The sequence below is a fragment of the Aspergillus tubingensis genome (genome assembly GCF_013340325.1).
Source record: "Aspergillus tubingensis WU-2223L DNA, scaffold_13, whole genome shotgun sequence".
NCBI classification, from domain to species: Eukaryota; Fungi; Ascomycota; class Eurotiomycetes; order Eurotiales; family Aspergillaceae; genus Aspergillus; species Aspergillus tubingensis.
Window position 1 is genome coordinate 170,249 of NW_023336287.1, and position 27,683 is coordinate 197,931.

The 27,683-nt window shown below is 50.5% G+C and overlaps 12 protein-coding genes across 12 annotated transcripts; 7 read left to right on the top strand and 5 right to left on the bottom strand.

Annotated features, from left to right (window-relative positions):
• Positions 1-226: 226 nt before the first annotated feature.
• Positions 227-2,346, bottom strand: AtWU_10353 (putative MFS peptide transporter; the record flags this gene model as incomplete). The annotated part of the gene is made up of 6 exons (XM_035505457.1): positions 227-909; positions 961-1,115; positions 1,163-1,531; positions 1,579-1,801; positions 1,845-1,967; positions 2,013-2,346. 6 exons carry the CDS (start codon positions 2,344-2,346, stop codon positions 227-229), a joined length of 1,887 nt encoding a protein of 628 aa, XP_035361350.1.
• Positions 2,347-5,010: 2,664 nt separating this feature from the next.
• AtWU_10354 (PI-PLC domain-containing protein) lies at positions 5,011-6,516 on the bottom strand (the record flags this gene model as incomplete). Its single annotated transcript, XM_035505458.1, has 3 exons — positions 5,011-5,237; positions 5,304-5,903; positions 5,952-6,516. The coding sequence occupies 3 exons, from the start codon at positions 6,514-6,516 to the stop codon at positions 5,011-5,013; spliced, it is 1,392 nt and encodes a 463-aa protein (XP_035361351.1).
• Positions 6,517-7,675: 1,159 nt separating this feature from the next.
• AtWU_10355 (glyoxalase/bleomycin resistance protein/Dioxygenase family protein) lies at positions 7,676-8,082 on the top strand (the record flags this gene model as incomplete). Its single annotated transcript, XM_035505459.1, has 3 exons — positions 7,676-7,816; positions 7,864-7,928; positions 7,974-8,082. 3 exons carry the CDS (start codon positions 7,676-7,678, stop codon positions 8,080-8,082), a joined length of 315 nt encoding a protein of 104 aa, XP_035361352.1.
• Positions 8,083-8,855: 773 nt separating this feature from the next.
• Positions 8,856-10,719, top strand: AtWU_10356 (carboxylesterase, type B; the record flags this gene model as incomplete). Its single annotated transcript, XM_035505460.1, has 7 exons — positions 8,856-9,068; positions 9,116-9,200; positions 9,252-9,566; positions 9,613-9,728; positions 9,777-10,074; positions 10,122-10,337; positions 10,388-10,719. The coding sequence occupies 7 exons, from the start codon at positions 8,856-8,858 to the stop codon at positions 10,717-10,719; spliced, it is 1,575 nt and encodes a 524-aa protein (XP_035361353.1).
• Positions 10,720-10,798: 79 nt separating this feature from the next.
• On the bottom strand, positions 10,799-11,683 carry AtWU_10357 (flavin reductase family protein; the record flags this gene model as incomplete). Its single annotated transcript, XM_035505461.1, has 2 exons — positions 10,799-11,467; positions 11,630-11,683. The coding sequence occupies 2 exons, from the start codon at positions 11,681-11,683 to the stop codon at positions 10,799-10,801; spliced, it is 723 nt and encodes a 240-aa protein (XP_035361354.1).
• Positions 11,684-12,181: 498 nt separating this feature from the next.
• Positions 12,182-13,164, bottom strand: AtWU_10358 (pectinesterase family protein; the record flags this gene model as incomplete). The annotated part of the gene is made up of 2 exons (XM_035505462.1): positions 12,182-12,876; positions 12,930-13,164. 2 exons carry the CDS (start codon positions 13,162-13,164, stop codon positions 12,182-12,184), a joined length of 930 nt encoding a protein of 309 aa, XP_035361355.1.
• A 995-nt stretch (positions 13,165-14,159) lies between these two features.
• On the bottom strand, positions 14,160-15,015 carry AtWU_10359 (BTB/POZ domain-containing protein; the record flags this gene model as incomplete). The annotated part of the gene is made up of 3 exons (XM_035505463.1): positions 14,160-14,717; positions 14,787-14,913; positions 14,960-15,015. 3 exons carry the CDS (start codon positions 15,013-15,015, stop codon positions 14,160-14,162), a joined length of 741 nt encoding a protein of 246 aa, XP_035361356.1.
• Positions 15,016-16,058: 1,043 nt separating this feature from the next.
• On the top strand, positions 16,059-17,613 carry AtWU_10360 (UbiD family decarboxylase; the record flags this gene model as incomplete). The annotated part of the gene is made up of 2 exons (XM_035505464.1): positions 16,059-17,027; positions 17,080-17,613. 2 exons carry the CDS (start codon positions 16,059-16,061, stop codon positions 17,611-17,613), a joined length of 1,503 nt encoding a protein of 500 aa, XP_035361357.1.
• Positions 17,614-18,255: 642 nt separating this feature from the next.
• AtWU_10361 (Zn(II)2Cys6 transcription factor) lies at positions 18,256-20,479 on the top strand (the record flags this gene model as incomplete). The annotated part of the gene is made up of 6 exons (XM_035505465.1): positions 18,256-18,842; positions 18,890-19,146; positions 19,197-19,428; positions 19,477-20,259; positions 20,319-20,392; positions 20,439-20,479. The coding sequence occupies 6 exons, from the start codon at positions 18,256-18,258 to the stop codon at positions 20,477-20,479; spliced, it is 1,974 nt and encodes a 657-aa protein (XP_035361358.1).
• Positions 20,480-20,805: 326 nt separating this feature from the next.
• On the top strand, positions 20,806-21,489 carry AtWU_10362 (UbiX family flavin prenyltransferase; the record flags this gene model as incomplete). The annotated part of the gene is made up of 1 exon (XM_035505466.1): positions 20,806-21,489. One exon carries the CDS (start codon positions 20,806-20,808, stop codon positions 21,487-21,489), a length of 684 nt encoding a protein of 227 aa, XP_035361359.1.
• A 924-nt stretch (positions 21,490-22,413) lies between these two features.
• On the top strand, positions 22,414-24,093 carry AtWU_10363 (extracellular lipase; the record flags this gene model as incomplete). Its single annotated transcript, XM_035505467.1, has 1 exon — positions 22,414-24,093. One exon carries the CDS (start codon positions 22,414-22,416, stop codon positions 24,091-24,093), a length of 1,680 nt encoding a protein of 559 aa, XP_035361360.1.
• A 689-nt stretch (positions 24,094-24,782) lies between these two features.
• Positions 24,783-26,951, top strand: AtWU_10364 (putative glucan 1,4-alpha-glucosidase; the record flags this gene model as incomplete). The annotated part of the gene is made up of 5 exons (XM_035505468.1): positions 24,783-24,996; positions 25,072-25,355; positions 25,411-25,507; positions 25,569-26,206; positions 26,265-26,951. The coding sequence occupies 5 exons, from the start codon at positions 24,783-24,785 to the stop codon at positions 26,949-26,951; spliced, it is 1,920 nt and encodes a 639-aa protein (XP_035361361.1).
• Between the last annotated feature and the right edge of the window lie 732 nt (positions 26,952-27,683).

A 27,683-nucleotide genomic window follows, 5' to 3' on the forward strand; every position in this document is an offset into this window, starting at 1 on the left:
GACTGCTTGTGCGACGCTTAATATGCTCCTTGCGTAGTGTGTAATATCTGTAAATGCATCTCGTAGGCATAGATAAGGCGGATGTGAATCGAGATGGAGGTTTTTAGAAGGAGGATATGAACGAAAATATAGTATTAATTCATATGAGTGGTCGTAAACATATACTGGATTTGAATTATGTGTTAACTACCTAGTACGTGAATTCTTCTTTCAAGCAGCACGCATCCTATCGCTGCTCTTCATCAGCATGTCCCTCTGGGCGACCTTCATAGTGACTCTGTGGCAGATGGTTCAACTCATCCTCTTGACGATCGAGCTTATAGTTCGTCAACCAGAATCCTGCAGCGCCTACAAATGCCAGAATCGCTACGACAGCATAGTTCCACACCAGGAGCGGGTCATTCGATAGTCCCACGAGTGCTTGTCCGATGGCAGACGAGAATGCGTTCATGAATAAAGCCACGGCTTGCACGAGGGAGCGCATGTTGCGCGGTGCTTTGGTGAAGGCGTATTCGAGTGAGGTTACGGATGCGAAGATCTCGGAAATGCCGCCTAGGATGTAGACCAGCGCTTGAACCCAAACGGATATGGGCGAGTGCGAGTTGTATTCATCCAGGCAGTAGTTGGCTTGTTTTCCGCATTCACCTTTCTGGTAGATGTAGTATTGGGTGACGGTGGCGGCGATCATGGATAAACCGGCGGCGATGAAGCCAGCTGTGATGCGCTTCAGAGGGGTAAATTGAATGCCGACTTTTCGGAGGAATGGGTATACTAGCTGGTCCATGATGGGGATGAAGATGATGAGTGAGAGCGGGTTGAGGTTGTTGATGATGTCGTTGGGGACACCGCCTAGACGCATGGTGGCCGCCTGAGAGGTCAGGTTGTTCAACATTTGGTTGTAGGCCAGCCCTGGATTGTTAGCATGAGCTGCAAAGAGAGACCAGGGGGTGATGAACGTACAATACAAAGGATACCACAGAAACACCTTGCATGCTTTCAGACCACGAGCTACCTCATCTACCCATTCATCATCGAAGGTCATCCATTGGGGACGACTGGCACCCAAAGCACTGGGTTTGACCGAATCCCAAAAGGGGGTAGGGTTCTTTGTGAACCTAAGATGTATTAGAACAAGGTTGAGTGTGTATAGGGAGACACTTACATCTTTGCAGGATTCAGCGACCAGCGCCCCTCCATCGCCAGCTTCCACAGCCTGAAAGCCTGCAGGTACACAGACCCAGTTGGCTTGACCAGATAGTACTTGTTGCGGCAGATGAACAACACTGTAGGGCAGAAAGTGAACATGATGGTGGGCAGGAGATATGAGAGCCAGAAGCCAACGTAGCGCTCCGCATACACCATGCTGACTTGTCCTAGGATGGAGCCGATGTTAATCATCATGTAGAAATACAGGTAGATGCGCGCGATGGTGGCAGCATGGTCGACAATGACGCGTTCTCCTGAGGGGAGGGTCTTGATGTACGGCCTGCTCTCCCGATATTGCTCCGCGATCAATGGTGAGATATTTGACCTAATCCAGTTAGATAATGGCCACTATGGAAGTGATAACGAGCTCACTTGAAACCACCAGTTCCCACTCCCATGATAACCAGACCGATTGAGAAGCAAGCAATTGCACCGTGTGGATTATTGATAACCGGCGGGATGGCTGAGATGACGAGGATTGTATGTCCCAGCAAAGCGACTCCGATCGAGAACATGATGGTGCGGAAGCGACCCCAGTACTGGTCGGCCATGAAGGCGCCCATGAGGGGCATGATATAAGACCAGAAAGAATTGACTGATGGTCAGCAGATGGTCATTCTGCATTTGTAGCAACTTACATAAGGTCAGTCCAGTGGAAGCTTGCTGTCCCATGCCCAAAGCACCGGGTACCAGATTGTCTAGACCATGAGTCGCACCGGTTGATGAACCTTCAGGAAGCGGACGTTGGATGAAGTTGACGACTGTCAATATTAGCAGGGAATAGAGCGGGGTAGTGACGGACGTACAAACTGCTGTAGTTCCATAATAGGAAAAGCGCTCGCACAATTCCACAAAGGCTACAGTATAGGCTGTCCAGGGGATCTTGCCGGAGACGCGACGTAGAGTCCTCAGCTCATCCGGAGAAGGGAAGTCTTTCTGTAGAGCTGCATCGTCTTCATATGCGGCCGACGAACTGAACCCACCTTTCTCAGCGGTTTCACGAACCACCTCGATCTCAGGTGAGGTGGCGGGACGTAGCTCAGCTGAGATTCGATCCCTCTTCTCGTCTGGATGCGCATCATGAGCAAAGGCTGCAGACTTCGCAATCTCTGCCACTTCAGCAGTGTCTGAGGGGTTCATGATGGGCGCAGCAGGGACAGACGCGCAGAGGGAAGAGGAAACGATAGAATGCGGTTGGGAGGGGTAGGAGGTCCAGGGGAATGGACGACTTTAAAATGGACAGGCCAAGGTTGGACAGCCGATCGGTTGTGCAGTGAAGGAGAAGTCCCGTCTGAGCGCGAGGTGACCGACCATTATCGCTTGTTTTGTGCCACCTCCAATCATGGAAGGAAGTGAGTGCAAGCTGAGTTTGGGTGGAAGAGCCTATCGGCTGGCCACCCTCGACACAGTCGGGGGATGTGAGGGTTCCTCCACGCCATATGGTGCCAAGATTCTGCCTTATCACCGGTTGTGCGACAAAGCGCAATTATTCATGTCTCCTCAGTGACCCGGGCACTCACTCGGTCATGTTTTCCGGGATGTCAGCCAACGAGGCCGAGGCATTTGTCTCAGCTCGAGCTGGGCAGTCTCCCTAATGGCCACCGCGATAAGCCCGGCAGAACAAGTGGATTGGTGCGTGAAATTTGGGGTGGCTTGGCAGGTCTTGGGACAAAAAGCTGTTAATGTGGCACTGGCGGAATGTTGGGCTTGGCTGGCAGGCTGGGGTGCAACCTCACAGCTTGGCTCGACCGGGGGCACCAATGATGACTTGAGGGAGTTGACCCTGAACCAGTCCTCAAGATTAGGATTTCAGGGTCATGATACCACCACGCGATCCTATCGGAGCAGCCCGACAGTCCCTTGCCTTGACTCATGGAGGGCCGTTGTTACACCATCTCGGACTTTAACCTCAAAGGAGCCAAAGAAGGAAAAAGTAAGAACGGGATCCCGACGGAAGATGCTAGCCATAAACGTGGACATGTACCTGTTCCCGCCACTGTAGTTCTTGGTAACATCCTTCCATGAGATGATACGCTGGAGGGGTCGTCCGGCCAAGCGATCATGTGCCAGTGAAAATTTAATGCTGTCTAAGACAGCGTACACTCCCTACGTCTGCCATCTTTTGGTCACGCTGAAAAGGAATTGTTATTGTTGGTCTGACCGTACTAATCTTTAAACGGTCCAGAGGATGGAGGCAAAAAAATTGAAATGCAGAACATAAGCGAGATGATGAGGTAAAAAAATATGGGGTAGCTCCTTGCTTCCCCGCATACCAACCGATGATCATTGCCGACCACGGGTGCTTTCCCAACCCAATCTGGCCTGTGGGGTGAGACACGTTCTAGACTATCCACAAAGTAGCAGTGTGCAACGAGCCTCAACGTGGAAATGTCTCCATCTCTGTTCGCACCTGATCACACCCCTCTCAGATTCTATGTAGCCGAAGCTCGATGCATCGTGAAGATCCCTCAACGGTCCGGACCTGCCATTTGACGGTAGAACTGTCAGTACCCTGTAGAGGGGTGTATAATTATCCAGCCCATTAGCGATCGGATTAATGAAGTGGGCGAATTAGTCCGTAGTGTAGTGCATATGGGGTGACATGTAGATAAGCATTGAGGCAATTCATTCTATGCATGTCCAGTCAAACTATTCAATGTATACCAATCGATATTCCTTGCTCTGATGAAGTTCCTTCACTAGATCATTCTCCAGCTCTATAAAATCATCCACCGGCCCTCCTCCAATCTCATTTCGTATTCTTCCCCACTACGAGTGTCTAGAAAGATGAAAGCAATCACATATGGATGCTCTGAATTTGATATTAAAATTCAACACCGAGATTAGAGAATCTATTCATTGTCATTAGTCAAAGGACAAATACATGATATATACGATTAGACTATAAGGACTATCCACATTTATCCAAGAACGACGCTTTCTACAATGCTAAGAACTACCATGGTTGAATATACCACACTCTCTGGCAGACACGCCATCTGAAGTGATGCGGTATACCGTTCAGTACATTTAACCATGTCGCATCGGGTACTCTGTGCAATAAATTAAGAAATCTCTATTTAGCCTCCATGGCCATGGATTAGATACAACACGACAAATAGCAGCCTATAGACCATGTGCATCTGACTACAAAGTCCCAACGGCCAGTTATCTTGCTTATAAGCTTGAGAATATACGAAAGATTTTTCCTTGTTTACTCGATGGTGGCGTAGCAAACGAATGATAGGAAATCGAGACATGAAAAAAAATGGGCGAAGATAAACCACTATATTTCTACCACATGCTAGATTGAACGTCCCTTGTGTGGACACTAATAAGCACAACAGTACGATAATGTTGGGTCAGAGAACGCATCGTCAGTTCGGTCGATGTGTCTCTCATTCACCTCTGGCGCAGACACCGAGAACATACACAGGAGTATGAGCTCATAATGATTTCTAATATGGAATTCTATATCCGATACCACTTGAGTTGCACAACGCTACAGAGCACCCGCAGTTAGCTGGCGGAATCAAATGTTTGTTGCACTGATGATATTGTATTGAGTTGGTGGCGGAAGAAGAAACAACCCTGGAATGATTGATTGGAAACCCATTTATTCTCTAAACTTTGTTTCGCCTGGATATACCGCATTTGGCGGTCCTGGGATATACATAATGAGCTTTTTTTTTTTTTTTTTTTTCTAATTTGTGAAGGATCAATTGTCACATAAGCAACTAATTACAATAAAATGGTATAATATGCTATCTACATCAGTCAATTCCAACGGTATATAATATCTGATCATAACCCAAACAAAGTAAACAAACCAACACCCATGGCAAAAAATGCAGAAAGCCAAGTATATGAAACATCAACAATTCTCGACGCCGCACTGCTCGACCCGCCACAACATTTACCATTGTACGTGACGTTGTTCATTTGAGCTGCGACTTCGAAAACGGACCCCTGAAAGTTGCCGTCATTGTAGTAATCGACGAGGAGGAAGTTGGGGGGACGGTCCCATTTTGCTATTATTAATAAACATTAGCATGTTATTCTTTCTTGCGTATGCTAAGCTGGCGGTGTTGACTCACCTCGACAATTGTTCGCCATCAGTCCTAGACTCCCATATCCCGACACTGCGTTCGTCTCATTGATCTGAGCGGAATCCGGCACCAGAATATCGATCCCCTCAAACACAATCTCAAGGTTCAGATTATGGTTGATCATATACATCCGCTCCTCTGCCTGCGCAGCTGTAATTCCAGGAGGCCGCTGCACAGTGCAAGGGAAGGAGGTGTTCAGCGGCGAGAACGGCGTCTCCCACATTTGCGTGAATTCGTCCAGAATGTACGGAATAGCAGTCTGGTTGGCCTGGTAGTCCATGAAGACGACAGCGCGTTTACCGTCTAAGATCATCTCGGATAGTGTAGGCCAGTCGTCCAGGCTCATAGGTATTTTCCACGGCTCGTAGACGTAGTCGACAAGACCGGAGTTCTCGATGGGAGCGGTAAAGTTCCAGGGGGAGACGTAGTCGGAGTTGACGATCAGGATAGTGACGACGTCGTATGGGTTGTCCTTTATCCAGTCGGTCACAGTTGTGAGGTAGTCTTCTAGGGTGCCCATGTTCAGGAGGTCGCAGGAGGTGTGGCAGAGGTAGATGTCATCTTCGTAATAATGGGCTTCGAAAGATACTGCACTAATGTTAGTAGTAAATACCTAATGTTGAAAAGAAGACTTACGCATGCGCACTCCGTCCTCAAGCTGAGTCTTCACATTGTACATCTGATTTGCTGCAATATTGTTCTTTTTCACGAAGGGACTGTTGTGTGCCGTGACCATGGTAATATTCGAGTATTGTCGGCTGCAGAACTCGGTGTAGCCATTGCAAGGCTGCGAGTTGGCTGGCGTGGTCGCAGTGGACGTCGCAGTGCTACTGGAGTTTCGCGTGCCGGTGACGACGACATTTGTATCCGTAGTTGTGGTGGCAGTGGTGGTGCCGTTAGTAGAAATGGTTGTATTGGCCGCGGTGGTGGTGGTGAAGGTCGTTTGGGAGACGCTATCCCCGACCGTAATCGTAGTTGTGTAGCTGAGATAACTGCCGGTAGGAACAGCGACGGCAGTTTCGGTGGTCACGACGCTGAAAGAATCACTGTCGGTTCCTGAATGAGTGGACGATGCTGATGCTGTAGAGGTATCATCGGTGATGGTGGTGACTTCGGCTTCCCTCGTGCTTGTCGTGCTCTTGGCGCCCACGTGGATTCCCCGCAGCAGCAGGAGAATCCAAAGATATGCGACCGCGAGCATCGTGTTGGTGAAGGGTGCGCGGATGAGAAAATCGGATCAACCCTCAAACATTGCGGCCTCATGAGATTTTATTAAAAGATCTTTTGCCACTGAGGCTATCTCGGAGCCGATCTCTTGGCCAATCCACGGCTTGCGCATCCCCAGATCGCGGAGAGTTCAAAAGTGAGTCTCCGGGTGACGTCGGCGGTGTTGGGCGAAAAAAGCTTGGCTGGCTTGGTTTTTTCTTATTCTTCCGCGCACAAATCCATTCTCAGCATTTGCGAGTCATTTGCAATCGCTGGCAGTCTTTCTACTTGCCTGACATCATCCGAATTACTTGACCCGAACTGTTATTAGCCTCTATGCCTGGCTTCATCTATCCAGCGTGGTGAGGGGACCTGTCTGCGAATCTTTCTGCCTAGGGGATGTGGTCCATGGTTAGTCCGCGTTTGCTGCAGAGTCTTTTTCCGGTGGGACCAACCGCCAATCCTTCTTTGCGCAATGCGATGCTGGCAGAAGGAAGCATGGTAATAATGCGAACTAGTTAGGCATTGTTCTATACTGGCGTAAACTAAGTTCCAATGATTGATAATGTCAAGTGACTCGCTGTGCTGCTAAGCCACCCGTCATCACTGCGCTCTCATCGGCGATCGGTCGTGCCAAGTCAACCGGTGCAAATAATCATCTACTCCTGACTTCCGGCCCCATCCTTCGTGCCTGGACACGACACATCATTTTCGTAACGCTTGCCAACGGCGAATTCGTTTCAGGAATCAAATGTGCTGCAAGTGGCGTCCAATTACTGTCCCAGGTACTATCGCATCTATGCGCCGGGAATAAAAAGAAGCCAATGGCGTCACGAAGCACCTATCGCATCCTGATGCTAAGCCACACCTGAAGGAGACGACAGGTCAAATGCGTCCCGGATAACCCGGCTGAAGATGAAGCTGTGAAAGACAGGCAGCTGGATTACTGAGGGTCCAATTACGAGAGCGTCGCTTCGAGAATACCATATTATAGCCCCAATCGCAGGTGGGTCAGCTCGACGGCGGCTCGTCCCTTGTGGCCCCTGGCGAAGTAGCTTCATTTGAGAGCTCCTTTTAAGGGGCAATGCCCCCTACCCGTATAGTCCCTTCTCCTGCTACCTGCACGTCCTGTACTTGTGAGACAAAGACACAAAATGTTCGGCAGTGGCTTAATGTCGTGGCTGAGGCCCTCCGAGGCCGTGCCCGAAAGCAAATGGAACCCTGAGACCCTGACGATGGAGCAGCCTGCTAGCCCGTCCGGTCCCTCCATGGAGCACGTTGTCACTGAGCAACCGGTATGCGAAGTCATCCGTAAGGTCAGCCAAGGTACTAATAAGACCAGCGCACTGGAGAGTCCATGCAGCTGCAGATCCGCGGTGGTGGTGAAGGAGAAGTCTGCTGTGGAATGTAAGTCTTCTGCGTCCAATGAGGGAATGGTGCTAACTAGTTTAGTTGCGCTGGTGTCTGCTGCTTTGAATGCTGCGAATGCTGCTGCGATTGTTGCGGCGACGACGGGCCGGATGGTCCTCCCCCTCCTCCCGGCCCGCCCGGACCTCCATGAGTGAACAATGGATAGATTTGGAGAACGTTGGTTCGCATAGGAATCGGGTCATATGGTTAAGAGTTCGACCAAGGAGTTCTGTGTGACAAACATATTGTCGGCCCGGGGTGACTGTTTCTCGCCCGATGTGAATAGTGATTATCAATATATACCCTTCGTCAGCACTGACTGAATAAAAACTTACCTCTTGTTACCTTGGTTCTATGTGAGGATCATGAAGTTATTGTGAAGTCATACAGACCGGACTTGTACACGGGATGGGCCGATTTTGTATCCCAATCGACACCTTTCAACCATCCAAAGTGGGGTCGATGACTGTCACAATGCCAGTCAGCATCATCAGCTCAACAAATTTTGACCAGCAACGGAGACCAGTGGTCCGATACTTGAAGTAGATTTAAACCCGTGCAGGTTGAAATGGCTTCATCTTCGGTCTTAGTTTCCCAATCGAAGCTGGTCCAACGCCCAGACGCGGAGCGTGGGGGTGGGACCCCGGATTTTCCCCCACAAACTTGGCTGTGGTTGGCACTTTTTCCTTAGCTTCCATCCTGTGCGCAGATACTATACCCTCAGAGGTCTCTACATCATGCCATCGAAGTTTTTTGTTCGGGTTTACCAACTAGCTAAATGATGTAGGTGCATGCCGTACGGTGAATTTGTCTAGATTTTTTGTATAGCCGGAAGCCGAAGGTACCCCGCGTTATGGCTATATAAGGCTCGTAAATCCCATGCTCTTGTAGAAGGGACAACAGCAACGGCGAATCGATAGAATAATGGTGCAGGCTGTCGCTTTTGGACTGCTCGGGCTAGCTGCCTCTGCCTTGGGCACCTATGCGCCCTACTATGCGAACCTGACGTGGGAGCAACCGCGGACTCTGTCCAACTGGTCCAATCTTACCGTGGAGACACGCACAGGGACGTTCATTGGCATGCTGAATGACACTTACCCGGACGTTCGGCAGTTTTTGCGCGTTCCTTATGCCAAGGTAATGCCTTCATTGTGTGGATCTTGTGTTGTTTCTGACATGGCCAGCCTCCTGTTGGGGATTTGAGATGGCTTCCTCCTCATCGGCTTGATAACTCAACCAAGAAGATCGATTCCACCTTCTACGGCCCAGGCAAGTGGACTTCCAGATAAGTATGAGACTGTGCAACTAACTCAAGATCAGCCTGTCCGCAGTATGTGTCGGGAGAGAGTGATTTCTGGAATGAATACGAACCGGAGAATCTGCTGCTCTCCGTCGGCGAAAGGCTCAACCAAGGATCCACAGCATGGTCCTCGTCGGAGGATTGCCTGTCTCTAGCGGTGTGGACTCCATCGTATGCCAATGAGACCTCCAAGCTGCCAGTTGCGCTGTTTGTCACGGGAGGTGGTGGCATCACGGGGGGTATCAACATCCCGTCCCAGCTTCCCTCCGCTTGGGTATCGCGCTCTCAGGAGCATATCGTTGTTACCATCAATTATCGAGTCAACATTTTCGGTAGTAAGTATTTAGCTTTTGGCTGTGTAGATCGATCTGACATGCATAGATCCCAAGTCGCGCGCGTTGAATGAGACGTCGCTGACGCTGATGGACGTGCGCGCTGCTGTGGAATGGGTGTATGAGAATATCGAAGCATTCGGTGGAAACCCCGAGAATATCATGGTTAGACTACAAGCCTCTCCTCACATGACTAAAGCTAACGATAAGCAGCTATGGGGACAGTCACAGGGTGCCCTGCTGACACATCTGTACACCCTCGCATGGCCAGAAGAGCCTCTTGCCGCCAAGTTCGGCGTCATCTCCCAAGGAGCATCTGCCACACTTAACCTCTCCACCACGCCTGACGTGTACCAAGACTTTGACATCGTGGCCAAGGGATTAGGGTGTAATTATGGTGATGATGCCGAGGCCGAGCTGGAGTGCATGCGCGGGATCTCCTGGGTGCAGATTGAGGAGTACATTAACCGCTACAATAGCTCTCCTTCTATCGCTTTCACGAACTATATCCGTATGTTCCAACCTAGCTTTTATGCCTATCTCTACTAACAACACCAGCCGATGAGCGATACATTTTCTCCGACGAAAGACAGCGATACCTTGAGCGCAAGGTTGCCCCGGGGCCGGAAATTCGATCGGACACGGCACGAGAATTCCCCAGCACAAACACGACTTCGGTAAATATTGAAGAGGGCGAATCAGACTGTCTGGCAGTGACTGATCTTGCGTTGCGTGCGTCGATTGGCCTCGAAACTTATCGCTACTACTGGGCTGGTATGTCCCACACCTACTTCCTATGCTCATGATCGTGCTAACATAGACAGGCAACTTCTCCAACATCAGTCCCGTCCCGTGGCTAGGAGCATTCCACTGGACTGACCTGCTGATGATCTTCGGCACATACAATCTCGATGTCGGCGAGATCTCACAGCTGGAAGTCGACACCTCCGCTACGATGCAAGACTACCTGCTTGCCTTCCTCAAGGACTCGTCAACCGTCAGCGAGACGGTCGGATGGCCCGTATACCTAGGCAACGAGAGCAACGGGGGCCTGATACTAGAGTTCGGCAACGAGACAGCAGTGCGGACTATCACAGGCGATTGGCTGGACGCGGGATGTTACAATTCATCTATCCCATTCAGAATCTGGGGGTAACCTATACACACTATCATCAGAGCATTTACATTTATCACGAATCCAACTCCATCTATATACACTCGTTCCACATTCACATCTACAACAACCCCCTCTCCTTCCACGCCTCCTTAGCCTCCATTTCCCTCGCCTTCTCCCCATTCATCCTCGCACTCCCCTCCAACCCATAAAGCACATCCTTCGACATCCCCGGAATCACCATCTCAAACGTATCCTCCACCACCGCATACTGAAAATACCCACACCTAGCAATCGGCTTCGTCTTCTTCACATCCAGAATCCCATCCGTAAGCACCCCTTCATCAATATGCACCCCGACCACTCGTCCCACAACCACATCCACAGTACCCATAGGCGGGTTCGCCGGCAACCTCATCGTAGAATGATACACACACTCAAACCGCACCGGCGACTCCTTCACCATAGGCACCTCCACCGGAAGAACAGTAGATGGCTCAGCAGTCAGCCCTGCCTTCTCAAACTCGTTCACTCCATAGGGAAACTGTTGCGCCGTGATATTCATCGCTTCGCGCAGGTCCCAGGTCGCGAGGTTCCACACAAAGGAGCCGGTCGATTCAGCGTTCACGACGGTGTCCTTTCGGTCTCCGGTTACGGTTTGGTTGCTGCTGAAGAGAACGTAAGGCGGGTCGAAGGTTAGGTTTGTGAATTGGCTGTAGGGCGCGAGGTTGGGGGCTCCGGTGGGAGAGGTTGTGCTGATCCAGCCGATGGGGCGGGGGACGACGCATGCCTAGATTTATTTATTGTTAGTAGTTGATTTGTGACAACAGGAGAAGTTCTGGTGGTGGTGGTGTGGTGTGAGAGGGTACTGGTGATTGTGAGGGGGGAAGTTGCATATGCGGGGTAGATCATTGGAATGATCATTGGAGTTGGAGTTGGGGAATCAAGTTACCTTGAATGGATCATGAGGCAGGCCGTGGTCGGTTTTTCCGGGTTGGTAGAACATTTTCTTTGAGTTTCTTTGAAGATTTTTTCTTATCTGGCTTGGATTGCAGTTATGTTTCTGTAGTGCTTTGATTGCAAGGTGTGATCTGGCGCGCAATTTATATCATCTACAAGGGTACCCCGGGAAGACGGCACGGCAAAGGAGCTGGTACTTTGTACGGCTGATAGGGCCTGACTCGGGTTCCGAGAATTGTGGGGGGGCTGGGGGGCGATGGGGGATCCCCGAGATGTCCGACTGCCGAGATCGGGTGCACATCATTGCTGTTTGCATTGACATGGTAATAATTGAGTTCATAATGAGAATAGTGCTTGCGTGTATGTGGACAATTATGGGTTTTCAATGGGAAGAAGAGGTTGTTCGGTGTATGGAGACTGGTGACGGCAGTTTGCTAAATACGTTTTAGAAAAAGTCTACTACGGAGGTACTGAAACTTCATGTAACGCAATTGCATTTTAACTCAAACAAATATTCATGTTCGGAACGATCCAGTAGTAGTTCTCAGCGTCTACCATTCCCCTTGGTATCGGTCAACGCCTGACTACTCAAAACCATGTCCAACGGTGGCGGAGCCGTAAAGGCACACAGCCAATTAATATCAGTGTCCTCATTGTAACGCAACAAGAACTGCTGCAGGCCCTCCATATCTGTATCAAAATTGTAAATGATTGGACTGTGTGCATTCATACCTGCACGGACAAACGTATCAACGAAAAGATACCAATTCTTGATATCCTCATCGCGATGGATCTTGAGGTATTCTCGTACAAACACCAGAGTATTGGACTCGGAAGCAGGCCACTGCCAGAACTTCCAGTTGCGGAAGTTTTCCAGGCCAGAAGACGAGCTCAAGAACTGATTGAGTTGATCGAAGTCAGTGGCTAGTTCCAAGCCATTGATCAGGGCCTCTTTGACTTTTGGATCCATCACCTTTGTTGCCTCACAGTCACGATCCGCAGTGTGTAAGTATGGGTCCACGAAGTCCTCGATAACGTCCTTGAAATGGATGATGGCACGAACAACGCCTTTGAGTTCCTGCAACGTCCACCTGCCCTTTGCTGGCATGAAGTAGATTTGCAGCGTGTCCATGTTGTCGCTCTCCACTTTGAACATTCTATCAATTGTCTCCAAGAAGTATGACATGTATTCCCAAGCATCATCGTCACTCATGATGGGGCTTGTAATTTTGGTTCTCCCTGGTTGGGGTTAGACTCTGGGGATATGAGAGGGTAGGTGGAGATCAACTTACAGAAAGCATCCGTCCTCGGTTCAAACATAGAATTAATTGGGTTGATGTCCAGGGTCCAGTTTTGGGGGTCGACTCCTTGTTTCTTGTCATAGAGTCTGAGAGGTCTACCAAACCCTTTATTGACCTCATTGTAGTGGTAAATCATGTATCGGGCGACTTCTCGCGCATCGTCGAAGTCTTCCCTAGTCACCAGGGGCCAAAGGCTTCTGAAAAAGGAGATATAGTAGCACAGCATTGTGTACTATGAGCCTGGAGAGCACGGGTCTATGCTTCTTGGAGCAGTGGGAACTTGAAGAGAGCAGGAATCAGACTGAACCCTGGGACGGAATGATGTTTCAGAAGAGAAGCACGTTGGTTATATATAACTCAGTCGATTGGCATCATAAGGAGGACAGTGTTGAAGCATGATTGTGGCTATTGGCATATCCCGTGATGCTTGAAGTAAGGTTCATCTCCAACTGTGGTTGACGAACAAATGTAAGATTTGAACGGAGAGAGCAGAGAGAGAAGTGGTTGAACAGTATGACAGATAAGTCACCGTAGCTATCCATGAGAATGAATACATACTGTATAGATGGCTCTGTTGGGAGTTTCAGCTATAACAGTAGACAAGAGAGTTTATTGAAAGAGCAAACGCTATTCTGACGTTCGATGCAATCTATTATCTGTTTATCTCGGCTCATACAGCTTTGTTCTTCTCAGACCTCGGAACTCCATCCGGATCAGGCCAAAGAAGTGCAGCCATTACCCAAGTGCAAACATATAAGCACTAAACCTTATACCGACAGTGAGACAGTTTGTCAAAAGCGAGTTAAGTTCCTTGGCTTAGTCGTCATGTCATTAACCATAAACCCTATTGTCCACGGCACTTCCCTGGAATCGCCCATTGCACACTTTAACGTTGAGGATGCATGATTGCAGCTGCTTTACCATTTGAGTCTCTTTGAAGCAGTTCTTTATCCATGGTCTTGCAAGGCCGGATTGAGATTCGTACGGGTCGCTAGTTTGATTTAAAGTATAGGCCAAATGGTGTGGAGGAATATAGTTATAGTTGCAGCCCGCGGGATCCTCGTCTGTCAGGGCTAGAATGATGCAACTTATAGGCAATATTCGGGTAGCTCGTTGATCTGCATGTCACTCTTCGGTATCAGAATCAGTTCGTTGTCTCCACCTATCCCTGTTCCTCATAGCCCGTGCAGGAAAGGAAAGAAGACCAACTTACCGCCTCGATTATTGTGTACATTCCGAGATGATGCCCATGAGGTACGCATTCTGAACAAGGCTGGCCATGCACAGGTCAACCGTAAACTCAGGCATCTCTTGCAAATCTTCTTTGTCGAGATAGGTTGAGGTGCCATCAATCAGCGTTGGCAGATCATTCAGGACGGTCTCAATGACAATATCTCGAAGCCCGCGATCGGTCTCGATCGTCGAACAGTAGACCTCGTTCACAGTCGAACGGAAGAACAGTCTGTCTAAGTCACGCAGGAAGCTCTCTTTGAAGTGCTCTTTTGCCTTCTCTTTGAGATCGTGAATCTGAAAATATTCTCCTTGCTCATACATATGAACATGGAATTTCGAAAGCCCGCCATTTTCCACGGATGACAAGGTAGTATACGGGAGGCTTCGAACAATCGGACTAGGGATGGGACTGGGATGACCAAATTCTACTGCGGGAGATGTGTTCACGTCGCTCAATCTGGTGTAAAACCCCTTATAGAGAAACTGCAGCGTCTTCTCGAGATAGATGGGCTCGAGATCCTCTATCACAATCTTTCCAGAAGACTCCTGAGTATGACGTGCATGTGTTACTTTGGTTCACATTCAATGTTAAATTGATATATAGCAGTGACTTACTATGAAGCTGCTATTACACGCGCGAGAAAAGTAACCGGACTGGGGACACACGACGCATTTATGAGCCGGGAAGACAACATCTCCACAAACGATGGACAAGTCGCTCCACGTAGAGCTTAGGAAGAGGCTGCTAAACGTGAGAAGCTGTTAATAAGGATATGAGATAAGCTTACTCTGAGATGACCTTAGTCGGCCCCCGTGGCCTTGCATCCTCGCTTGAAGATGACATTTTGTGAAGGGATTTGCCGCCAGTGGTAGACAGATGTATGAGGAAGGGATGAGAAAGAGTTGAGCACAAAATCGGATGAAAGCGAGGTACAGGTACGCGTGAATAGTCAGTGAAGGCAAAAGTATAAGTAAATAGTACACAAAGAAACCAGATTGAGCTGGCCGAGTTTCCTCATTCACATGAAAAGGCAAGAATCAACCTCTTAGTCGTCTCCTGTACAGATACAGTTTAGGATGTATTGAACTGTTCTCCCTCCTGATTTGTATCGAGTTGTCTATTGGTCCCATGTTCACCCCAGCAATATTGACTTGTCAATGTCAAGTCAAAACATTCAAGCAAAAGTCTTATAAAGCATAATCCGTCGTGCTCCCTTTTTTTGCAGTGAGGAAACTGAATGATCAACGCCGTTTCAATCAAGCAGTCTCTGAGCTTCTGCTTGAGCTCGGCGTGGAAACACACACAATTAATGATAACTTCACTTCTGCCATTTTTTGATAATTATCCGAAGAGCTGTGACATGGAGACGAAGCAAAAGTCTCACACATACTTTTATACGCATGTTACGAACTAGGTATTATGCATGCAGTTGGAGATATAAACCAGCCTGTGCTGCCCGGGAAAAGGGTGATTCCGAACCCGACAGCAACACCCCTAATGCAGCCATACACACAGCTACAAGCAATTTGATCGACCACTACTCTCCTAAATCTTGCTTCCGGGTCGCATGATGCATCCCTTAAAACACTGTGGGGCACATAATTCAACGTTCATCACCTCGGTTGATCCGTACTGCTAATCCCTGCAAAAAAACATATCCACATGGCGAGGTACCGAGTCCCGAGTCCCGATCCCGAACACCGAACCAAGTCTAGATGCGAAAGTTCCAGATCATGAGGCTACTGTCAGAGCTTTGGGGCAAACCCGATTTAGCCGGCAAGTATCATCATGTCTGGCTATAAATGCCCTCGAACGGGAAGGCTGTTTTGTGAACAGTTTCCGTCCAACCCCTCTAAAACATCATCACACTATTACCATCAATCAATATGTCTGCACAACCCGCTCACCTCTGTTTCCGCTCCTTCGTTGAAGCCCTCAAGGCCGACAACGACCTTGTGGAAATCGATACCCCCGTCGACCCCAATCTCGAAGCTGCTGCTATCACCCGTCGAGTATGTGAGACCAACGACAAGGCTCCTCTCTTCAACAACCTCATTGGCATGAAGAATGGCCTCTTCCGTATACTTGGGGCTCCTGGCTCTCTCAGGAAGTCGTCAGCTGATCGCTACGGCCGCCTTGCTCGTCACCTAGCCCTCCCGCCTACGGCTTCAATGCGTGAGATTCTTGACAAGATGCTCTCCGCCAGCGAAATGCCTCCCATTCCTCCCACCATTGTTCCCACCGGGCCATGCAAGGAGAACAGCTTAAATGACTCCGAGTTCGACCTCACCGAACTCCCCGTTCCTCTTATTCACAAATCGGATGGTGGTAAATACATCCAAACCTATGGTATGCACATCGTGCAGTCTCCTGATGGAACCTGGACCAACTGGTCTATTGCCCGCGCGATGGTCCATGACAAGAACCATCTGACCGGCCTGGTTATTCCTCCTCAGCACATCTGGCAGATTCACCAGATGTGGAAGAAGGAGGGCCGGAGTGATGTTCCCTGGGCTTTGGCTTTTGGTGTCCCACCCGCGGCCATTATGGCCTCCAGCATGCCCATCCCCGATGGTGTCACCGAAGCTGGGTACGTGGGCGCTATGACGGGATCTTCCCTAGAGCTCGTCAAATGTGATACGAACGATCTATACGTCCCCGCTACCTCGGAAATCGTTCTCGAAGGTACTCTGTCTATCAGCGAGACTGGTCCAGAAGGACCTTTTGGTGAGATGCATGGTTACATCTTCCCTGGGGATACCCATCTTGGCGCCACATACAAGGTCAACCGGATCACCTATCGCAACAACGCCATCATGCCGATGTCTTCTTGTGGCCGCTTGACCGATGAAACAGTAAGTTTAGTCCCCGTTGTGCCGTCTATAGCCAAGAACTAACACTGTATAGCACACCATGATCGGCTCTCTGGCTGCAGCGGAGATCCGTAAGCTCTGCCAGCAGAATGACCTTCCCATCACTGATGCCTTCGCTCCTTTCGAGTCACAAGTCACCTGGGTTGCTCTGCGGGTTGATACTGAGAAGTTACGTGCGATGAAGACGACATCTGAGGAATTCCGCAAGAGAGTGGGAGATGTTGTCTTCAACCACAAGGCCGGATACACTATTCATCGCCTGGTTTTGGTCGGTGACGACATTGATGTCTATGAAGGAAAGGATGTACTCTGGGCATTCTCCACCCGCTGCCGTCCTGGAATGGATGAGACTTTGTTTGAGGACGTTCGTGGATTCCCCTTGATCCCGTACATGGGACACGGAAATGGGCCCGCCCACCGCGGCGGAAAGATTGTGTCCGATGCTCTCATGCCAACTGAATACACCACTGGTCGCAACTGGGAGGCTGCTGACTTCAACGAATCTTATCCGGAGGATCTGAAGCAGAAGATTTTGGACAACTGGACCACGATGGGTTTTAGCAACTAACCGTATTTGTCTTGATACCATTTTGAATTGATCTGGCAGGTACATAGACATAGAGCACATAGAGCATAGATTTATTCACTTTTTTTTCTCATTCATTCTAGCATCCCCGCTACTGCTCGTAAGCGGATAGAGAGTTGACATAACATCTAGTCATATTCAAAATTTATGGATAATTATAAGCGACGAATTTTAGTGGGTGGGACTACAAGAGGTAAATCATTCTACACTAATTAAGTAACACTTGTGGGCTAGTGCATCAGTACTACTGACAGTACTATCTATCATCTCCCACGTCGGCTACATCTTCAAATATATATATTCGATCACCATCCTTTAAATGCCAGCGTGCAAAAGATCTTTCACCCCACAGTCTTGAGTTTATGCGCAGTAGGCCATCCCCAGTCTGTTAGTTTGTTTTCCATCCACATTACCATTCTAATTGAGTTTGTACTTCGAATTGGCTTTATACCAATTGCTGACTCATCTCGGAACCGAGGTGCCGATCAGATCCGCCACTTCGACGCTTTGCGCGACCACCGCGACTATATCGACTAATACCCCGGAGAAAGAAGCAATATAATTCCGCAAAATCCTTCCGGAAAATATGCACTCTTGAGGTGCCGACACAGGGGTAGTAGAATTATGGGCACTCCGATAAATCGCGAAGAGATCGACCGCGTGCTGCAACAGAAACGCAATCAGCGCGAGGCTCGAGCGTGTTATCCTTGCCGCCAGCGCAAGGTGAAATGCGACAGCACTCAGCCCTGTCGAACATGCCGTCGACGGGGCCATCCCCAAATATGTGTGTATGATCAAGATTCCTCTGGGTCTAAAAAGTCCCGTAATACCAGCCAAAGACGTTCCTCGGCTGCTCCTCGCGGACCAAACCAGACATCAGTCGCTGAACAGGGACTCGATGCCGAGCCACAAACTCTGCCCTCAACACGCAGTTTACCAGAGGTTCAGACGGAGACAAGGCAGTACTATAATACTCGTATCCCATCTTCCGATGGTCCCGATAATGACATTGTCTACTCGGGCGACAACTCGGTATTATCTTATTTGCGTAATCGCACGCAAGATACCAATGGCTCCATGACCCGTGAGGTGGGCTCTGTTCTAGGCCTGCAAAATACTTACGGTAGCTATCCGTTTATGGACTTCCGAACGCCTCAGGACCGGTGGAGGGAGCTTCTACGAATCATCCCACAGCGAACGGAACTCTTGAAGTAAGCACACCTTGTTGTTGATCACAGCAACCACTAACAGAGGGCAGGTTCTTTCATTTCTATAGAATATCAGCCCACCCTTTCAACCCTATCATACTTGACATCGAGAGATTCGAGCAGGATGTGTGTTCATACCTCAATGCTCTTGCAGCAGGAGAGCTGCAGAACACTTCACAGATTTGTGAACGTTGGGCCACTGATCGGTCTGTCGGGATGATTAGCCTGCTACTTGCGGCCTTGGCTTCTGGTGCACATTATTCTGACCTGGATTACATGCAAAGGACCGAGCTATACCAGGATTTTGGTACGTCACCCAGGATGATTGTCTATGCATGATGAACTAACAAGAAGAAGCCAAACGATCCTTTCAGGCTCTTCGACTAGCCAACTTTCTCTTCCGTCCGACGATGGACATCATACAAGCACTCTTGATTATAGGGAATACTCTGCAAAACAATGGCCAGTCTGATGCAGCATGGGCTTTGTTAGGGACAACAGTCCGTCTTGCACAGACATTGGGTCTTCACACCGAAAAGAGTGTAGCACACCTACCGGACCATGTCAAATACAAAGCACGAAAGCTATGGTACATAAGCAATGCTACAGATAGCGATCCAAGCTGACGCAGTTACAGGTACACTGTTGTTTGGCAAGATTGCCTGCTCTGTTTATGTTACGACCGGCCTCGTGTAGTCTCCATGACTGGGTGGGCTCCAGATTATTCGATTCTCTCCAGCAACGAACTTTCTTTTACGGAAGCCATGTATTTTCTATGCCAAATTGCGTTGAACATGATCACAACAGATGGTCCCGAAATACCGGAAAATGCGCGACAGCTTGACATTTTGGCCACGATTGATAGCCTCAACCAACGCACTCAGCCACATTTGCGTGACCGCCAGGAATGCAAAAGCCTCCAACACAACCTGGAGCACCTGGCTTTGCGAATGCACATGTCTCTAGCCATTTCCGTCTTGACACGTCCAGCGCTGAAGCGCACTGTTATGCAAGACGCGTCCTATGATATTTTGCGCACCCGCGCCAAAATGAGCCTGATCGACGCTTCTAGGGCCTTTTTGGATTTTCAGGCTCTTAGTGCTGTCCCCCTCCGAACCTGGTCAATGGTGCACACAGTTCTAAGTTCCACTTTACTTCTCTGCATTTGGGAGGAGACCCGAAATGATCCCGAGTGCCGTGATTTACAGCAAAAGGTGATTGAGGTCTTCTCTGCCGCAGGTTCAGTGGGCACAGTGGAGAACACAACATCGGAGAACGGGCAATGGCTATCGGAACGGCATATACGGGCGTTAATCACTCTGCGCAATGCGGTTCGAACGGCAGTTGAACGTGAAAAGGGGGAAGCAAATGTTGGGACAGAACGCGCGGAACAGCCCCAGCCATTCTTTCCTGTCTATGGGTATGTGCGCCCACTATTGTCTGATATGTGGAGCTGTGTGGTGGGTGCTGATTTTGCAGTATGCCGAACGGGATCCCGGACGACTTCGGTCAAGACTTCTCACCAGCCAGCTATCTTGACTCTATCATGAATGGTATGCCGAGATTGCCGAGTATCATTGACCGAGCTAACCGTCGCAGTACCCATGTTTGACTTATCCAAAGAGCTGGGTTTTCTTTGAGCCATCCATGACGTTATGCCGTCCCTCGGGAACGGCCCCTCGGTGGCTCGGAGATCTCGGACTCAATGGCAAAACAGGGCCACACCGAGATTGACCGCAAGGCAGGAAAGGGTTCGAAGAAATCGAACCCACCAAAAAAGCTTTCATCTCAATGATTTACTGTAGCTACCTGGTTGCCACTGGACTATATATATATATACTTGACAGCTCAACTTCCTGACAGCTATCATTGCCATCCATCCATCCAGACAAGTCACCCCATAACGGGAACATTCAATCTACGCAATTGTGCCTACTACAACACTACATATTCCGCATCAACACATATGTTCCACGCACTTCTGTCCGGTACTACTACCCCAAACTCCGGTCGTGCATCTCCTCCCACCGGCGAAATGCCCATCGATAATGATCACGTGGCCGTTGCCCGTCCAGCGCCCCGTCGCCGCCGCATTGTAGTGGCCATGACGGGTGCTACTGGAGCCATGCTCGGCATCAAAGTCCTAATTGCCCTGCGCCGTCTCAACGTGGAGACGCATCTGGTGATGAGCAAGTGGGCGGAGGCTACGATCAAATACGAGACCGACTACCACCCGTCAAACGTGAAAGCGCTGGCCGACTACGTACACAACATCAATGACATGGCTGCCCCAGTGTCCAGCGGCTCATTCCGCGCAGACGGAATGATTGTGGTACCGTGCAGCATGAAAACATTGGCTGCTATCCACTCGGGCTTCTGCGACGATCTCATCTCAAGGACAGCAGATGTGATGCTCAAGGAGCGCAGGCGATTGGTGCTAGTAGCGCGGGAGACTCCATTAAGCGAGATCCATCTGCGAAACATGTTGGAGGTTACACGAGCTGGGGCTGTCATCTTCCCCCCGGTGCCTGCGTTCTACATCAAGGCCGCAAGTATCGAGGACCTCATTGACCAAAGTGTTGGACGGATGTTGGATTTATTTGACCTCGACACCGGGGATTTCGAGCGTTGGAATGGATGGGAGAAATAAAATTTTCGTTGGGACTGAATTTTGGCGGGCTTGTCTTGTATAAAATTAAAGGGGCGTTGACTGGATTTTGGTACTTGGGGGATTTATTCTTAGCTTTGACTGTACATAGTTTGGGTGCGGTTTGATAGCCGACGATCGGCCGACCCACGAACCGGATTTGCATATGATTCCGTTTTCCTTCATTTTTTGGTCGGAGTTCCGAACCGCTTTCCAAGCCCCAACACAACCACAAGCACGTTGTGTTTGCTACATTGACTTCCTCGATATTGCTGTACCATGCAAGCCGCCTAAGCGAGTTGTACCACCAGGCATGCGAATCGGAAGGATTCGACAAAGTAGGTGAAATGTCCGAGTTGGCGAACCAAAGCGCAACGGTCGAGGCTCCTTTCCCCGCAGAGGCAGCCATTCTGCAGCCTTTGAACTGCGGGGGAAGCGGCATTTGATCAACTCAATCCTCGTGAAGTGACCAACAGGATGCTAGCAATGTTGGCTTAATATATTCTCACTGATCTGCTGATACGATCCTTCCCTTGTACCAGCCTCGGTTTGCGCATGGGAACGGGTTCGACCGTTCCTGGACCACCCGGTTGGCGTGATATTCTCCGCCCACGCTGCCTTTCCCCCATGATGGAGAAAACCTTCGGATCAGCGATCGTCAGGCCAGCTGGCTAGGGGTATAGGGGTTTTTGCTGTCTTGATGCCTAAAATGCAGGTCTCATAACTGGATCCACAGCCGAGGAGGCACATGGAGATGTCGAAACACCCTTGGGAGCTGGTTTTTCGGTTCTCGGACTATGCTCCAAGACATAGATGGATTTCTGGCACTTGAAACGGAGGTGGGAAAGAAATGGAAAACTGTATATAGGGTTCCTCGTAGCCCGATCGGAGAGTCTGTGACCCATAGCGGTACAGATCATGGCCATCATGAAGGCCCTTCTTTGGCTCTCCCTTCCCCTCGCCGTCTGGGCCACCCCAGTCCAACGGGATGCAGCTCCTACTGTCACTATTGCGCATCCATCGGCCACCATCATTGGCAAGTCGGGCGATGTTGAGAGCTTCAACAATATCCCCTTCGCGCAGGCCCCCACGGGCTCGCTGCGTTTGAAGCCTCCACAGCCTTTGGAGACCGCCCTTGGTACCGTTCAAGCAACCGGCGCCTCGCAGTCTTGTCCGCAGATGTACTTCACCACGGATGAGAGCGAATTTCCGACATCGGTCATTGGTCTCCTTGCGGATCTTCCTTTGGTACAGTCGGCTACCAATGCCCTCGAGGATTGTCTGAACATTGACATTCGGCGCCCGGCTGGGACCACCGCGGACGCGAAGCTGCCCGTGCTGGTCTGGATCTTTGGTGGAGGCTTTGAACTTGGTTCAAAAGCCATGTATGACGGTACAACGATGGTATCATCGTCGATAGACAAGAACATGCCTATCGTGTTCGTAGCGATGAACTATCGCGTAGGGGGTTTCGGGTTTTTGCCCGGAAAGGAGATTCTGGAGGACGGGTCCGCCAATTTAGGTCTACTTGACCAACGTCTTGCCCTGCAGTGGGTGGCCGACAACATTGAGGCCTTTGGTGGAGACCCGGACAAGGTGACAATCTGGGGAGAATCAGCAGGGGCTATTTCTGTCTTTGATCAGATGATCTTGTACGACGGAAATATCACTTACAAGGACAAGCCCTTGTTCCGGGGAGCCATCATGGACTCCGGTAGTGTTGTTCCCGCTGACCCCGTCGACGGGGTCAAGGGACAGCAAGTATATGATGCCGTTGTGGACTCTGCCGGCTGTTCCTCTTCCAACGACACCCTGGCTTGTCTGCGTGAGCTAGACTACACCGACTTCCTCAATGCGGCAAACTCCGTGCCGGGAATCATAGGCTACCACTCCGTGGCGCTATCATATGTGCCTCGACCAGACGGGACGGCATTGTCGGCGTCACCAGACGTTTTGGGCAAAGCAGGGAAGTATGCGCGGGTCCCATTCATCGTGGGCGACCAAGAGGACGAGGGGACCTTGTTCGCCTTGTTTCAGTCCAATATTACGACGATCGACGAGGTAGTCGACTATCTGGGCTCCTACTTCTTCTATGACGCTAGCCAGGAGCAGCTTGAAGAATTAGTGGCCCTGTACCCAGACACCACCACATATGGGTCTCCCTTCAGGACGGGCACGGCCAACAACTGGTATCCGCAATTTAAGCGATTGGCCGCCATTCTCGGCGACTTGGTCTTCACCATTACGCGGCGGGCATTCCTCTCATATGCAGAGGAGCTCTCCCCTGACCTCCCGAAATGGTCGTACCTGGCGACCTATGACTATGGCACGCCAATTCTGGGGACCTTCCATGGAAGTGACCTGCTGCAGGTGTTCTATGGGATCAAGCCGAACTATGCAGCGAGTTCCAGCCACACGTATTATCTGAGTTTTGTGTATACGCTGGATCCGAACTCCAATCGGGGGGAGTACATAGAGTGGCCCCAGTGGAAGGAATCACGACAGTTGATGAATTTCGGAGCGAACAGCGCCAGTCTCCTTACGGATGATTTCCGCAACGGGACATATGAGTTCATCCTGCAGAATACCGCGGCGTTCCACATCTGATGCCATTGGCGGAGGGGTCCGGAGGGTCAGGGACCTAGCCTTATGAAAGTAATGATGGAAGTGTCTGGCCTCGGCAAAGGGATACATAGGGTCATAATAAGTAGTACTAGTTATATTAATGGAAGGGTATATACCACGCGTTGGACCTTGGGACCTGCATTATAGCTTCCCGTTAGGTATAATTACCATTGTTATAGCAGCCAATCAAGCCACCACGCTCGACCGGGGACGGCGAATCCCCGGGAATTGAAATAAATTGCAATTCAGGTCAATGAGACCAGCGATTGGACACATCTCCAAGGCACAGGGCCATTCTGCAGTGCCGGTGGATTCAGTGCAATTTCCCCCGGGCCGGCCCGACACCGCGATAGGCTGGTTCTTCCACGCCACCGGAGATTCGTCGTTCTTGGGCCTCGTCCGTTCACAAGCTGAAGAGCTGAAGTGGCGAGATGACTCTGCAGGAATTCCAAGCTAGATGCTAAGCGAAGTTGCATTGCAATATGTGTTGAGTGTTGATGCATGTGCTTTTTCCTTCAGCTTCCCTCCTCGTGCAGATGTTGGTTTGGCTATAAATTGAAGTGGTCAGTCAGGGGTCTCCGTGAGGGGTAGAAGTAGTAGCTTCCTCCCCCTCAGACGCGACAACTGAGTGACTGAGCTTCATCCTCAACATCGTTACTCCCCTCCCCGCAATGTCGTTCCGATCTCTTCTTGCCCTGAGCGGCCTTGTCTGCTCGGGGCTGGCAAGTGTTATTTCCAAGCGCGCGACCTTGGATTCGTGGTTGAGCAACGAAGCGACCGTGGCTCGTACTGCGATCCTGAATAACATCGGGGCGGACGGTGCTTGGGTGTCGGGCGCGGACTCTGGCATTGTCGTTGCCAGTCCCAGCACCGATAACCCGGACTGTATGTTTTGAGCTCGGATTATGAGTGTGTTCTTGTTTGATTGTTGCTGACTGGCGTGTCTTCTTATGATTGTAGACTTCTACACTTGGACTCGCGACTCTGGTCTCGTCATCAAGACCCTCGTCGATCTCTTCCGCAATGGAGATACTGATCTCCTTTCCACCATTGAGAACTACATCTCCTCTCAGGCAATTGTTCAGGGTATCAGTAACCCCTCTGGTGATCTGTCCAGCGGTGGTCTTGGTGAGCCCAAGTTCAATGTCGATGAGACTGCCTACACCGGGTCTTGGGGACGGCCGCAGCGTGATGGTCCTGCCCTGAGAGCAACTGCTATGATCGGCTTCGGGCAGTGGCTGCTTGTATGTTCTCCACCCCCTTGCGTCTGATTTGCAACATATGTAGCTGACTGGTCAGGACAATGGCTACACCAGCGCTGCAACGGAGATTGTTTGGCCCCTCGTTAGGAACGACCTGTCGTATGTGGCTCAGTACTGGAACCAGACGGGATATGGTGTGTTTGATTGATCGCTGTTCAAGGGTGTTTGTGCATCGGAGCTAACTCGCGGTCGCAGATCTCTGGGAAGAAGTTAATGGCTCATCCTTCTTCACTATTGCTGTGCAGCACCGCGCCCTCGTCGAAGGTAGTGCCTTCGCGACGGCCGTCGGCTCGTCCTGCTCCTGGTGTGATTCGCAGGCACCTCAGATTCTCTGCTACCTGCAGTCCTTCTGGACCGGCGAATACATCCTGGCCAACTTTGATAGCAGCCGTTCCGGCAAGGACACCAACACCCTCCTGGGAAGCATTCACACCTTTGATCCTGAGGCTGGGTGCGACGACTCCACCTTCCAGCCCTGCTCCCCGCGTGCGCTCGCCAACCATAAGGAGGTTGTAGACTCTTTCCGCTCGATCTATACTCTCAACGATGGTCTCAGTGACAGTGAGGCGGTTGCCGTCGGTCGGTACCCCGAGGATAGCTACTACAACGGCAACCCGTGGTTCCTGTGCACCTTGGCTGCCGCGGAGCAGCTGTACGATGCTCTGTACCAGTGGGACAAGCAGGGGTCGTTGGAGATCACAGACGTGTCGCTTGACTTCTTCCAGGCTCTGTACAGTGATGCTGCCACCGGCACGTACTCTTCGTCCAGCTCAACCTATAGCAGCATTGTGGATGCCGTAAAGACTTTCGCTGATGGTTTCGTCTCTATTGTGGTAAGTCTACGCTAGATGTGCGCTCATATTTACAGAGGTGGTGTACTAACAGGATTAGGAAACTCACGCCGCAAGCAACGGCTCTCTGTCCGAGCAATACGACAAGTCTGATGGCGACGAGCTTTCTGCTCGCGATCTGACCTGGTCTTACGCTGCTCTGCTGACCGCCAACAACCGTCGTAACTCTGTCATGCCTCCTTCTTGGGGCGAGACCTCTGCCAGCAGCGTGCCCGGCACCTGTGCGGCTACCTCTGCCTCTGGTACCTACAGTAGTGTGACTGTCACCTCGTGGCCGAGTATCGTGGCTACTGGTGGCACTACTACGACGGCAACCACCACTGGATCCGGCAGCGTGACCTCGACCAGTAAGACCACCACAACTGCTAGTAAGACCAGCACCACTACGTCCTCGACCTCCTGCACCACTCCCACCGCCGTAGCTGTGACATTTGATCTGACGGCCACCACCACCTACGGCGAGAACATCTACCTGGTCGGGTCGATCTCTCAGCTCGGTGACTGGGACACCAGCGACGGCATAGCTCTGAGCGCTGACAAGTACACTTCCAGCAACCCGCTCTGGTATGTAACCGTGACTCTGCCGGCTGGTGAGTCGTTTGAGTACAAATTCATTCGCATTGAGAGCGATGACTCCGTGGAGTGGGAGAGCGACCCGAACCGGGAGTACACGGTTCCTCAGGCGTGCGGAGAGTCGACCGCGACGGTGACTGACACCTGGCGGTAGACAATCCATACCTATTGATATGAAGGATGAGCATGAGGGTAATTGGTTATATAATCATGTATGTAGTGGATGTGCATAAGAGCAACGAAATGGAAGCCTGATCATGTGATTGTATTGCGACCGACGGAATTGAGGAGATGCGGAGATACGGACAGTGCCAAAGCCATTGTCTTCACTTCACGTAAGGGACCAGACAGTCCCTGATTAACTCTTGCACATAACATCAGGCAATTGACATGACCGTCTTCTCTTTTCGCTCTACTGATATCACTGTCCCTCAAAGCATAACCATGAGCTCATCTTAGATCCAAGCACGTAATTCCATAGCCGAGGTCCACAGTGGAGCAACAGCAGCACCCATCATTGCTTTTCCCCCAGGGGCCTCTCAGCGACTAAACCTGGAGTATGCCTCAACCAGCCAATGAATCGTCTTCGCTTCAATGTCCTTGACACTTCCAAGACCAAGAGGGTCCCCATCCATCAATGCCAATTCAAAATATAGCCGAGATGCATGGTGGAGTCCAAAGTAGACAGTATTGCCGGAATGACGGGGCCAGTTGGCCCGGAGGTCATTGGCCGCCTGTGATGCCATCTGCCACTAAATCCGATCATTGATCCACCGCCCACGAGGCGCGTCTTTGCTTTTGCGCTGCGTCCAGGTTCACACACTCTCTCTCGAGTCTCTGCAGCTCCAGTCCAGGTGCTGACTGACTAGTCTATTCTACCTACTGG